Genomic DNA, 12,571 nt, shown 5'->3' on the forward strand with positions numbered 1-12,571 from the left:
CGCTGGCCACAGCGCGCCAGCTGTGGCGGTCATTGGAGGGTGAACCAACGGCAAAGGAAGACCTTTCTCTCTGTCTCTCTCTCTCTCTCTGTCCACTCTGCCTGTCAAAAAAAAAAAGAACACTTATGCACTCATTTAAAATGGGATCATGAAAATGCTAGTTCAGTACTTCCATGGGCATTTCTTTATCAACAATGAAGCTGAACATTTTTCTAGACGCTTGTAACCCTTTTTCTGTCATTTTTGTTAATTGTGTGCTCATATTTGCTGTCCATTTGTTAGGAGAATGTGAACTTAAAGGTTTTAAAAAATAATTTCTTTAAGATTTTAGTATATCAAAACTTCAAATCCTTCATCATGGTCAATGGGGGGATATTTTTGCTGTCTATCATCTGAGTGAAGATTTGTTCATTTATTTACTTTATAGAAGTTTCTTACTTTATGAAATTGAAGCTGTCATTCCTTCTCCCTAGTGATCTTGTCACGTGATCTGCTGGGGACTAGAATCTGGGGTGCCGGTGCCACAGGTGGAGGATTGGCCAAGTGAGCCATGGCGCCAGCCCACATAATTTACTCTTAAGTAGCTCTGTTTAAAGACCAGTGGTAGAGATGTGGGGACAAATAAAAGCCATATACAAGAAAATGAAATTTAACTCTCAGTTAAGCAGATGGATTACAATATATGCCAGTCCACACATTTGTCTTTAAAATATATAAGTATTATATAACAGCACCGAAGAAAATCATTGTTTCTCTATCAGATGGGAAGAAGCAATTTGGGGACTGTTTTTCCTCTCTCCATAGTCTATTAATTGGGACAGCATCTAGTCACATAACCTGGAGACTAAATCTCCAACATAGTTGATTGTATCTAGCTGAGTCTTCTCCGGATTTTTTGACCATATAAAATATGATTTTCATTAACTATAATCTCAACAATCATACTTTTAAAATGCCAATTGATTTAATTAAAACTTTTATTACAATATATAATGACCTTATCATGTTTATGTATGATCAACTTTGAATGGAATGGCCATGGAAACAAATCCAGGGCTAATAATTGTGATTTAACTAAGGAAGAATCCCTTTTAGAACAAAAGGTCTATTTTAAATGCACCTTTCTTCTGTTAAATCCATAAATTATGGATTGAAAGTGCTTTAACAAAATTGTTTCTTAATATGAAGTTTTCAACTACTATCCATAAATGTATTCCTCCTAGGGACCTGTGAAAAATTCGGTTCATCTGTCACTTTCAGAAAGAGAGTTCCTTTTCAGAGCCCAGGAACTTCGCTGGGGGAAATTGCCTTTGCGGCGGAAGGCTTCTTCTAACATTGTTCCACCACGCTCGGGAGGATAATCAGATACCGGAGGGGACCATGGCATGTGAACTGCTTAATCGTGGTAAAACACAAATGCCTCTATCTCCACGGTCAGCAAACTAGCTTGTTCTTACTTCCAAAACCTGAAGAGTTGTTTCCTTGTAAAGTTTAACAGTGTTCTCAACATTTTCCAAATAATCCTCAGGCCTCTGAACCAGGTGTTGAAGAATTTCAGCCACCATCTGCATTTCAGCAATAAACGCCTACATGGAAGAGATTTTTAATATTTTTAGGAAAACAATTATTCATCTAACAAGACATATCCCTACCTCCTTACACCTAGAGGCCATTTGGGGGTGAGAAGCAGAGGGAGGAAAGGATTAGAGACTGAGGGTTTTTTATTTAAGAGTAAAAGATGGTACACTTTGAAGGGGTCGGGGTCTTTATCAGCTGAAATAAAGCTTTAAATTGACTTGGATGATCACTGACTTCCTTTTGCTCCCAATAATTAGTGGAGAGTAGGAGAGGAGATGTCAAATTTTTATACACAAAATACAGAAACCAGATCTTCTCTAGATACTTGTTCCTTCTTCCCTCATTCATTTATTGAGCGCCTACTGTGTGTGATAGGAAGTTCAGATTCTGTAGAGAACAAACCAACTTATACCCTGGGCTCACAAAACCCCCACTGCACCTGGGGAAGACAGAGCATAAACTACTAGGCATATAAACATTTAACATATTAGGTGAGACTAGAACGTACTAGGAAGGTGAACAAAGTTGGGGGGAATGGATGGAGAGTGACAGGGAGAAGGTGCTACTTCATGTCAGGTGCTCTGCCTATGTAACAAGTGAGTGGAATCCAGAAAGAAACGAAGGACAGAGCCACCCAAGTTTCTGGAGAAAGCACATTCGAGGCAGAGGGAACAGGATATATATGTGAAGGTTCTCGCCCTTGGCCTGGCACACTCTAAGTTTTCTGTATCATGTTTATTATCATCTTTCTCTTTTTTCCTAGCTTTTATCAATGCTACAAATACATATTTTATACAACTTGAATCATATTACCTATGTAAACCATTTAATCATTGGTTTTAAATATGATTTTCATGACCAAATCACATAATTCATTGAACATATGATTATTTAATTACTACATTATATGGTTGGACAACAGGATGTTCCAGATTTTCATTTTTTTATACTTTATTTTTTAAAAAGATTTATTTGAAAGATAGAGTTACAGAGAGAGGTAGAGCCAGAGAGAGAGAGAGAGGTCTTCCATCTGCTGGTTCACTCCCCAGATGACCGCAACGGCCAGAGCTGAGCTGAGCTGAAGCCAGGAGCCAGGAACCAGGAGCCAGGAGATTCTTCCGAGCCTCCCAGGCAGATGCAGGGACCCAAGGACGTGGTCCATCTTCCACTGCTTTCTCGGGCCATAGCAGAGAGCAGGATCGGAAGTGAGCAGCTGAGACTCAAACCAGTGCCCCTATAGGATGCCGGTGCTGTAGGCCAGGGCTTTAATCTGCTGCACCACAGTGCTGCCCCCCCACCAGATTTTTCATAATTATAAATAATGTTGCAATAAATAGCCTTGTTGATAATTCTTCATGTTGCTAATATTGCCCTTAGAATCATTTCTAAAAGTAAATTTTTTTTGGCAATTTCAGATATTTTTATTTATTTAAAAAATTTTTTTTAATCAGACAAGGGAAAGATAGCCTTTATTTGTAAAGTTTCATATATTTTTCACATTAAGTATGTGGAAAAAACAGAAACCAAGGTTATCATCCAAAAAGAACATAAACTCTGATTGGAGACATAAAAATATACATATGTAGTAAAATAATGTTAAAATTGCTTATTTTCATGGAATGGGAAGTTGCACAAATATTTATTTATTTATTTATTTTTATTTAATAAATGTGAATTTACAAAGTGTAACTTTTGTATTGTTGTGGCTTCCCCCCCCAACCTCCCTCCCTCCCGCGACCCTCCCCTCTCCCTCTCCCTCTCCCATCCCGCCTTTCATCGAGTTTCATTTTCAATTATCTTCATATACTGAAGATCAACTTAGTATATACTAAGCAAGGATTTCAATAGGCTGCCCTCACACAACCGCACAAGGTATAGGGTATTGTTCGACTAGTAGTGTTGTTTTAAGTTTCATAGTAAAACACATTAAGGACAGAGATTCTACGTGGGGAGCCTGTACCCAGTGACTCCCGTTGTTGATTTAACAATTGGCACTCTTATTTATGACGTCAGCAATCACCCAAGGCTCTTGCCATGAGCTGTCTAGGCTATGGAAGCCCCTTGAGTTCACCAACTCTGAACTTGTTTAGTCAAGGCCGTATCACAGTGGAGGTTCCCTCCTCCCTTCAGAGAAAGGCGCCTCCCTCCTTGATGGCCTGTTCCTTCCGCTGGGGTCTTGTTCACCAGGATCTTTCATTTAGATTGTTTTTGCCACCGTGTCATGGCTTTCCATGCCTGTGAGACTCTCATGGGCCTTCTAAAAGTAAAATTATAGGACTGAAGGTGATACATTTCAAGGTAGCTCAGTGCACAGTCATTTCCAACATCTGCTGTCACTCCCGTCTCCCTAGCAAAGAGCTTTCCCAGCCTGCTCCCATTCATGCCAGTCAGCTATTATGCAACTTCATATTAAGCACCTACTATCTGCTAAGCACTGTTACAGGGACTGGACATGGAGTCCCTGATGCACAGAGTTTACATCCAGTGAGTAGTTGGACAAACAGAAAGTAGAAGAGCAGTATCATTTCAGAAAGTGGTAAGCGCTATGAGGAACATACAGCAGGGTAAGGGGTTAGACTGGTAGCTGTTGGTCACATGCATCTATTGGGAACGGAAATTTGGTGAGTATAAACTACAGGGTGCTGTATGTGAACACGCCAGATTTCACAGACTTGATATGAAAACAGAATGAATCATTCTTAGAATTAGTTTTTCACTGTATTTATGTATTTGATAGAGAGAGACAAAGAGACAGAGAGAGAGAGAGAGAGAGAGAGAGAGAGAAACTCCCATCAGTTGGTTTACTCCCCAAATGCCTGCACCAGCTGAGACTGCACTGGGCTGAAGCTGGGAGCTGAGAATATAATAAAGGTCTTCCATATGGGTGGCAGGAACTGGATTATCTGAGCCATCATCACTGCCTCCCATTAGCAGGAAGCTGGAGTGAGGAGCTGGAGTCCAAGTGTGCCTTTGTGGGACCATGGGCATCACTAGGTTAGAATGTCTGCTCCCATTCTTAGAATTTTTATGTCGATTGTAGGTTAAAATAAAATATTATATATATTGGATTAAATAAAAAATATATATATTTTTTTAATTTTTGACAGGCAGAGTGGACAGTGAGAGAGAGACAGACAGAAAGGTCTTCCTTTTGCCGTTGGTTCACCCTCCAATGGCCGCCGCGGTAGGCGCGCTGCGGCCGGCGCACCGTGCTGATCCGAAGGCAGGAGCCAGGTGCTTCTCCTGGTCTCCCATGGGGTGCAGGGCCCAAGCACTTGGGCCATCCTCCACTGCACTCCCTGGCCACAGCAGAGAGCTGGCCTGGAAGAAGGGCAACCGGGACAGGATCGGTGCCCCGACCGGGACTAGAACCTGGTGTGCCGGCGCTGCAAGGCGGAGGATTAGCCTAGTGAGCCGCGGCACCGGCCAATAAAATATATTCTTAAAATTACATTTGCTTGTTTCTTTTTAACTTTTTAAAAGCATGGCTTCTGTCATATGGGAGATGCAGAGATGGAATTCCAGGCTCTGTGCTTTAAAGCCTGGCGCAATCCCAGCTATAGTGAGCATTGGTGAGAGAACCAGTGGGTAGAAGATCTCTCTCTCTCTCTCCCTCTAGCACTCCACCTTTCAAATAAAAAATTTTTTAATAGAAGCAAGACTTCTAGTAAATTTATTTTTATTTGCCTTTCATTTTTTCCTACTAAATTTAAAATCACATATGGCTTGTACTATATTTCTATCACACAGTGCTGAGTTAGAGCAAATTGCCAGATGGTCTCTGAGGATGAGCTACCTGGAGTTAGAGTAGGCAGGGAGAAGGGGGCAGCAAGTGAAACAGACCTGGAACAGAGGCAGAGGGAACAGTGGTGCAAAGGTGTGGGGTCCAAATGAGCTTGGTTAGAGGCCTCGAGACTAGTTAGGAGGCTAATGTGGAACAGGAAGATAGCAACCAGAGTCAAGATCAGAGAGGCTGGGTCTGTGGCTTTCTAAACAGCGTGAGGGTGTTTGGATTTTCATCTAAAGGCAATGGGAAGTTACCAAGGGTTACATTCCTCTAAAATGGCACTGGCTTCTGGAAAGTATGAAATGGGATGGGGAATATCGAGGAGAGAAGCCAAGAGCACATTTACAAAGCATTGCAGCAGTTCAGGGAGTTGTCTAGATTTGTGTGTACACAGGATGAACACACTGTAATGGGGTTACTAACTATGGACCTGAGGGCAGCAGATCCACAAATCTAAACTCTGGATGTAGCTATGCCTGTAGGCTGGGATCCCAGCCACCTGGACCCAAGAGGCTGAAGCTAGCCTAAGGACACAAGTTGATTATCTTGCACAGCATTGGCTTATATTGGGTTTTGGACATGAATTATCAACTTTTATTATTTAATTCTCATCTCGGTCTTCTCTGGGAAAATCAGACCACCTTGTAAAAATGCGCTAGTATCTGGTATCTGGCTAGGCTGGAGCTGAGAGGCAGCTGTTCTCTGAAGAGGGGGCATGTACTCTCTAATTGTCCCATAGAACTTTCTGTGGCCATGGGAACATTCTGTACCCATGCTGTCCAACTAGGAAGACACAGCCACATTTAGTTACTAAGTGCTGTTGAGGAACTTAATTTTAAATTGTAATTGATTTAAATTTATAATAGTCACCTACAGCCTGTGGCTCCCTTATTGGACAGTGTAACTCTAACCTAGCCTAGTTCCCATTCTTCTTGATTATATCCCTGGACAACATCACCAAAAGACAAAACTTATTTGATCCCTGGAACTAAGGGAGTTGTGACCCCTGTATCTTACCATGGGAGGGTTCTTCAAAAACTTTGTGGAAAATTGAATTAAAAGGTAAGTTTATTTGGGTACAAAAATGTTTTGAAATCCATGCCTATAAAGGGTCTTCAAAAAGTTCATGAAAAATGTGAATTATGGAAAAACTATGCATGAATTTCAAGGATTTTTGTACCAAAATAAGCAATATTAATTCCACTTTGCTGTAATTCTGAAGTACCCTCATATGAGTGCTACATTGGCTTTAAGATGGTTGCTCTGTTTATACCAAGAGGACACATTTTATTACTTATTACTTTTTGCTATGAGGTTTTCTCTTTTACAATTAATTTTTTTTTTATTTGAGAGAGAGGAAGAGAGAAATTTCCCATATGCTGGTTCATTCTCCAAATGCCTGCAACAGCCAGGGCTGGGCCAAGCCAAAGCCAGGACCTGGGAACTCAGTCCAGGCAGGAACTCATTCCATGTGGGTGGCAGGCACTCAACTCCTTGCCCCACCACCTGCTGCCTTTGCAAGGTGCACATTAGCAGGACGCTGGAATCTGGAGCAGAGTCGGGACTTAAACCCAGGCACCCTGGCCGAGGATGCAGCCATTCCAACTGGCTTCCTAACCACCGCAGCAAATGCCTACCCTGGTTTTCCTTTTCTTAAAAATAGATGGAATATATTTGTTGGCCATTTGTATTTCTTCTTTTGAGAACTGTCTATTGTAGTCTTTTACCAATTTCCAACTGGATTGGTTGATTTTTGTTGTTGCTGAGTTTTTTAAGTTGTTGACGTATTTGAGATGTTAATCCTTTGTCAGGTGGTTTGCAAATATTTTTTCCCATTCTGTTGGCTGTCTTCACTCTATTGATCATTTCCTTTGCTGTATAAAGCTTCTGAGTCTGACTTAGTCCCATTTGTTTAGTTTTGCTTTTGTTGACTATGCTTTGGGGGTGTTGTCCAGAAAGTCATCCCCTACACCAATGTAGGGGATGGAGTGTTTCCCTTACATTTTCTTCCAACAACCTCACAGCCTCAGGTCTTAAAGTTAGGTCTCTGATCCATCTTGAGTTGATTTTTGTATATGGTGAGAGTATGGATCTAATTTCATTCTTCTACATATGGTTTTGTCAGTACCAGTTATTGAAGAGATTATCTTTACTCTGCTGTATGATCTGAGCACTTTAATTCCTGGGTTCTCTATTATGTTCCATTGATCTATGTATTAGTTTTTATGCCAGTATCATCCTATTTTAATTACAATAGCTTGTGGCATGCTTTGAAGTCATGTACTGTGATGCCTCTGGCTTGATTTTTCTTGTTCAGGATCCCTTTGGCTATTCTGGGTCTTTTGTGATTCCACATGAATTTCAGGCTTGTTTTCTCAAATGGCCAACAAAAAGATGAAAAAACGCTCAACATCACTAGCCATCAAGGAAATACAAATCAAATCTACAATGAGATATCACCTCACTCTTGCCAGAATGGCTAAAATCTAAGACACAGAGAGTAACAAATGCTGACAAGAATGTATAAATTACACAATGGAATATTATTCAGCTATAAAAAAGAACAAAATTCTATCATTTGCAGCAAAATGGGCACAACTGGAGGACACCATGTTGAGTGAAATATACTGGACCCAGAAAAACAAACAACACATGTTCTCCCTTACATGTGGGAGTTAAAATTTAAAAAGCAAACAAAAAAGAGAAAGAAATGTCTATGTCTATCAATATTGCTGCAAATATAGTTTCATAAAACTCTTTCATACTTTTGTGGAACTAATGGTTAAGAATGTTATACTACTATAGATTTAATGATCTGTGATTACTCTAACATTTACTGTATATGAGGGAAATGTTCATTTTTCCATTCAATTATTGTTTATAACTGTTGCCTATATTCCTTCTTTACTAGGCTCTTTTTGCTTTTTACTTGTTAAACTTCTTATTTGGTAAAGTATTAAGCCTTTTTACCATAGTGTAAATTTAAAGTATGTTATCTCAAAAGCTAAAAAAAGAAGAGAAGGAAGGAGGGTGGGAGGGAGAGAGGGAAAGGGAGGAAGAGAGAGAGGAAGGGAATATCATTATGTGTTTAGAATTGTATCTACAAATCACATTGAATCTGTTAAGAACTAATTAAAAATTTTAAAAATGGCTAAAAAAATCTGGAATAGATGCTGGTTATTATCCAATACTTTCTTTCCACAAGGGAGATCATATTATGTTTTTAAGTGGGCTAAAAGAACACTTGTCAAAGACTTATTTAACCCATTAGTGAGGAAACCAACAGGATAGCAAAGCAGAATTATTTATAATCTCTGAAATAAGACTGTAAAAGTTATAGATACAAGGCTACTTACCACCTTATAGGGCAGTAAGACTGTGACCTATGGGGGTTATCTTTCTACTAAACAGATGATTTGCAATGTCTCCATCTACAGGTTAACATTTGATTTCACAGAGTCTAGACCTAAGAAAAATAGCTAATAACAGACACATTTCACCAGAGCAGGGAATGGTAAACAATGGCCAAATACAGCCCACACTTGTTAACAGATTTCAAAATTTTCTCTTTAAGTCACAGTAGAAGATTCTTGACATACATTGTTTACTAGATTTACTTTAGGTTTGTTCCAACAACAACAACAACACACACACACACACACACACATCTACACATATACGTACACATATATGGCCACAGATTTCTTTTCACATGCTCTTTGTCAGAATTTGGAACCAGGAATGTGTTAGCCCCAGAGACTGAATTATGCCTGGGCTACTTTGCTCCACATATTATACTTCATCTTTTATTGTTATTCCCTAACTCCTAATTCTAGTTTACATAGAGTTTGACACATAGCAGGTGACCAAAAACTGTGGCTACGAAATGAGGCAGACTAGCTGTTAGGATGTAGAAGAACAATTAAACTTGACCTCAAGATTGTGATACAATAGTTTTTGGAAACATGAAAATTTTTTTTTTTGCTTATTTCCTCCAGACTCAATAAAAATATAATGTAATTTTCTCTTGTATTTTCTATTATCCATGTTATCATTTAATATAATTATAGAAAATTAAAAGAGTGTGGTATACTTATATGGAATGATCTACTGGGATATTACCTCTTCTTCTTCTTGTTCCTCTTCCTCTTCTCCCTCATCTTCTCCTTTTCCTTCTTTTTGTAATTCTTTCTTCTTTTTCCTACGACTCTCGATAACTTCAGGATCCCAGTGGTCTCTAGTATATATGTACCCCGTACTACTGTGCTGTCTTTGTCCAGAAATTCTTTGGCATAAATCATAGTCAGGGCACTAAGGAACAATATTATTTAATTACTTAAAATATTCTGATAGGCTTTTAATTCCTATTCACATATTATGTAGTATATAAACCTGAAAACATCTTAAAAACTTGAGCAAGTGCAATTGGTGGCTGGCATATGGCATCATGTCTCACTATATGCCAGGAGAGGCAAAAGCCACAGCTTATATGCTACGTCAACATTTTCATTTCTCTGACATTAAAACATGGAAGAAAGTACTAGAAGTTTTAAGATGAAGAAAGAAGGTTAGAACAGTAGAAAGAGTGGAGACATAGAATAGACAGTTTAGTCTTCTAAGGTACACAGAAAGAGTCTATAAAATTAGCTTGAAAAGTCTGAGTGGAGGAAAATGGGGGAGGAGCCACATATTTCCAACAAAATAATGTACAATGGCAACCTTTACAGCTATGTGGGTGAAGTGTTTCATAAAATGCCACCATGAACGCTACTTGAAAGATCACCCATTCTGGGTTGACCTCTAAGTTTTGTAAGTCAGAAAACTGAGTTCTAGATAGTTAAACAAAAAGAAAGCCCAAATCAAAAGTATATAAGAAGTTTTTGTTTCAAAGTTATTTCATGTGTGTAACTAATTCTATTTCATTCTCAAACCACCCCCACAAGATGAAATAATTCAAGATTGTGATGAAAGCCATTTTGCAGATCAAAGGAGTACAGCTCTGGCAGGGTGAGAGACTGGTCTCAGATCAGTGTCCTGTGGAGGATCCAACTTGGAGCCAGGCCTCCTGATCCACAGGCCAGGCTCGGTGGGTGCTTCCCTGGGGATAATGATTTGGGGCTATAAATCCTGCTCTGAGTGTTTTTCAGGGTGACCAAAGTGTGGCTGGTACTCTATGGCAAGGATTCACTGGCATTCAGCTCTAACGGGATATGACTCACCTGGAGAGCTTGCCAAAGGGTGATTTCTGCTCCTCCTTGGAACATACTAAGCTTGGAGAAAGGACTGGGCACTTTCATAGGCATTCTCAGTGATTCTGATGCCAACAGCTCATACACCACACTTTGCGAAACAAAGGAAGCAAGGATCTTTGGAACATTTCTTGCTCATTTTCTGATTTCTTCTTCTCACCATTATGTGGACATGGGATGGGTATTTATTAAGCCAGACTTTTATTTGGGGTTTATAATTTATCACAAGGAGGATTTCAACTAAGGTAATTTTTTTAAAGATTTTTTTTTATTTGACAGGTAGAGTTATAGACAGTGAGAGAGAGAGAGACAGAGAGAAAGGTCTCCTTCTGTTGGTTCACTCCCCAAATGGCCGCTATGGCCGGCGCTGCGCTGATCCGAAGCCAGGAGCCAGGTGCTTCTTCCTGGTCTCCTATGCGGGTGCAGGGCCCAAGCACCTGGGCCATCCTCCACTGCCTTCCCTGGCCACAGCAGAGAGCTGGACTGGAAGAGGAGCAACTGGGACTAGAACCTGGCGCCCATAAGGGATGTCGGCACCGCAGGCGGAGGATTAACCAATTGAGCCACGGCACCAGTCCCCTCACTAAGGTAATTTTAAAACATAGGTACAAGGGTATCTCAAAAAGTCTGAAAAATTGGAACTAAAAGATAAGTTTATTTTGGTACAAAAATATTTGAAATCCATACATGATTTTTTCATAATATGCATTTTCCATGTACATTTGAAGATCTCTTATATGCATGGATTTCAGGTTTGGGGTTTTTTTTGCACCAAAATAAACTTTTAATTATATTTTCCATGAACTTGTTAAAGTACCCTATATTTGCAACCCAAGATATTCATATTCTGCATCCTTGACAAAGTGCCCTTGGCAAAGACCGTCAGCTGTCTCCTGTTTTCACTTGTAGGCCATGACCTTATAAGGAGTCAGTCTAAGGACCAGAGCAGGGGTCTTGAACCTTTAGTAGGCTTCAGAGTCACATGGCTGACTCTGCGACACATATAGCTGGGAATATACCTCCACTGTGCTTGGTTCTCAGTTCTAGGGGTGGAGGCCTGAGGTTCTGCATTTTGAACAAGCTTCTGGGTGCTACTGATGCCACTGAATCTGTGACAGCGCTGTGAGAACTGCTGTTCTAGTAGGCTGCTGGCCCTCAGCTATATTCCTTCCCTCCCCTCTTCTCCCCTCTTCCCCTCCCTCCCCCACCCCTTCTCTCCCCTTTTCTCCTCTCCTTTTCCCTTCCCTTCCCCTCTCCTCCCTCTCTTCCCTCCCCTCTCCTCTCTCTCTCCTCCTCCCTTCCTTTCTTCCTCCCTTTCTCTCTCCTTCCTTCCTTCCTTCCTTCCCTCCCTCCCTCCCTCCCCCTTTTTTTTTTTTTTTAATATATCTGGCCCTCATGAAATCATTTGGACAGGTGGGACTTGAAATTCAATCAATGTTTAACAGGCTAATTTTTAAGTTGATAATTTTGCTTGATCTGTGCATGATGTTACAAATATCAAAATGGGACTTGGCAGGTAAAAAATTCCCCACCCTTTATAATATGATAAAAGCCAAAGGTATTTACTTTGGAAAAATGCAAATACATATAAGATCTTGCATATAATTTCAGAGGTTTATGGATGCTGCTATGGTTTGAATTTGGTTTATCTCCAGCAAAGCTGACATTGAGGTTTGGTCTCCAGTATAAGGGAATTGAGAGGTGGTGGCACCTGTAGCAGGTAATTGGGTCACAAGGGCTACGCTTTCTTGAAGGGATTAATGCAGTTCCCTGGAGAGTGGGTAAGTTAGAGGGAGAGTGGGTTGTTAGAAAGTGAGGCTGGGGATGGCACCGTGGCATAGTGGTTTAAGCCACTGCCTGCAGTGCTGGCATCCCATACGGGTGCTGGTTCCAGTCCTAGCTGCTCCACTTCCGATGCAGTGCCCCACTAATGTACCTGGAAAAGCAGCAGAATATG

General features: G+C 40.4%; 1 protein-coding gene across 2 annotated transcripts in view; it reads right to left on the minus strand.

The window, feature by feature from the left end:
• The window catches only part of AK9 (adenylate kinase 9), a 150,602-nt gene that overhangs the window by 109,572 nt on the left and 28,459 nt on the right, over positions 1-12,571 (minus strand). For both annotated transcript variants that reach the window (XM_062187650.1, XM_062187651.1), the window contains exons 7-8: positions 9,488-9,676; positions 1,458-1,586 (exon numbers count right to left, since the gene is read on the minus strand). In XM_062187650.1, the coding sequence (XP_062043634.1) occupies positions 1,458-1,586; positions 9,488-9,676 (318 nt within the window). The remainder of the gene's footprint in view (positions 1-1,457; positions 1,587-9,487; positions 9,677-12,571) is intronic.

Source organism: Lepus europaeus, chromosome 3 (assembly GCF_033115175.1).
Source record: "Lepus europaeus isolate LE1 chromosome 3, mLepTim1.pri, whole genome shotgun sequence".
Classification (NCBI taxonomy): Eukaryota; Metazoa; Chordata; class Mammalia; order Lagomorpha; family Leporidae; genus Lepus; species Lepus europaeus.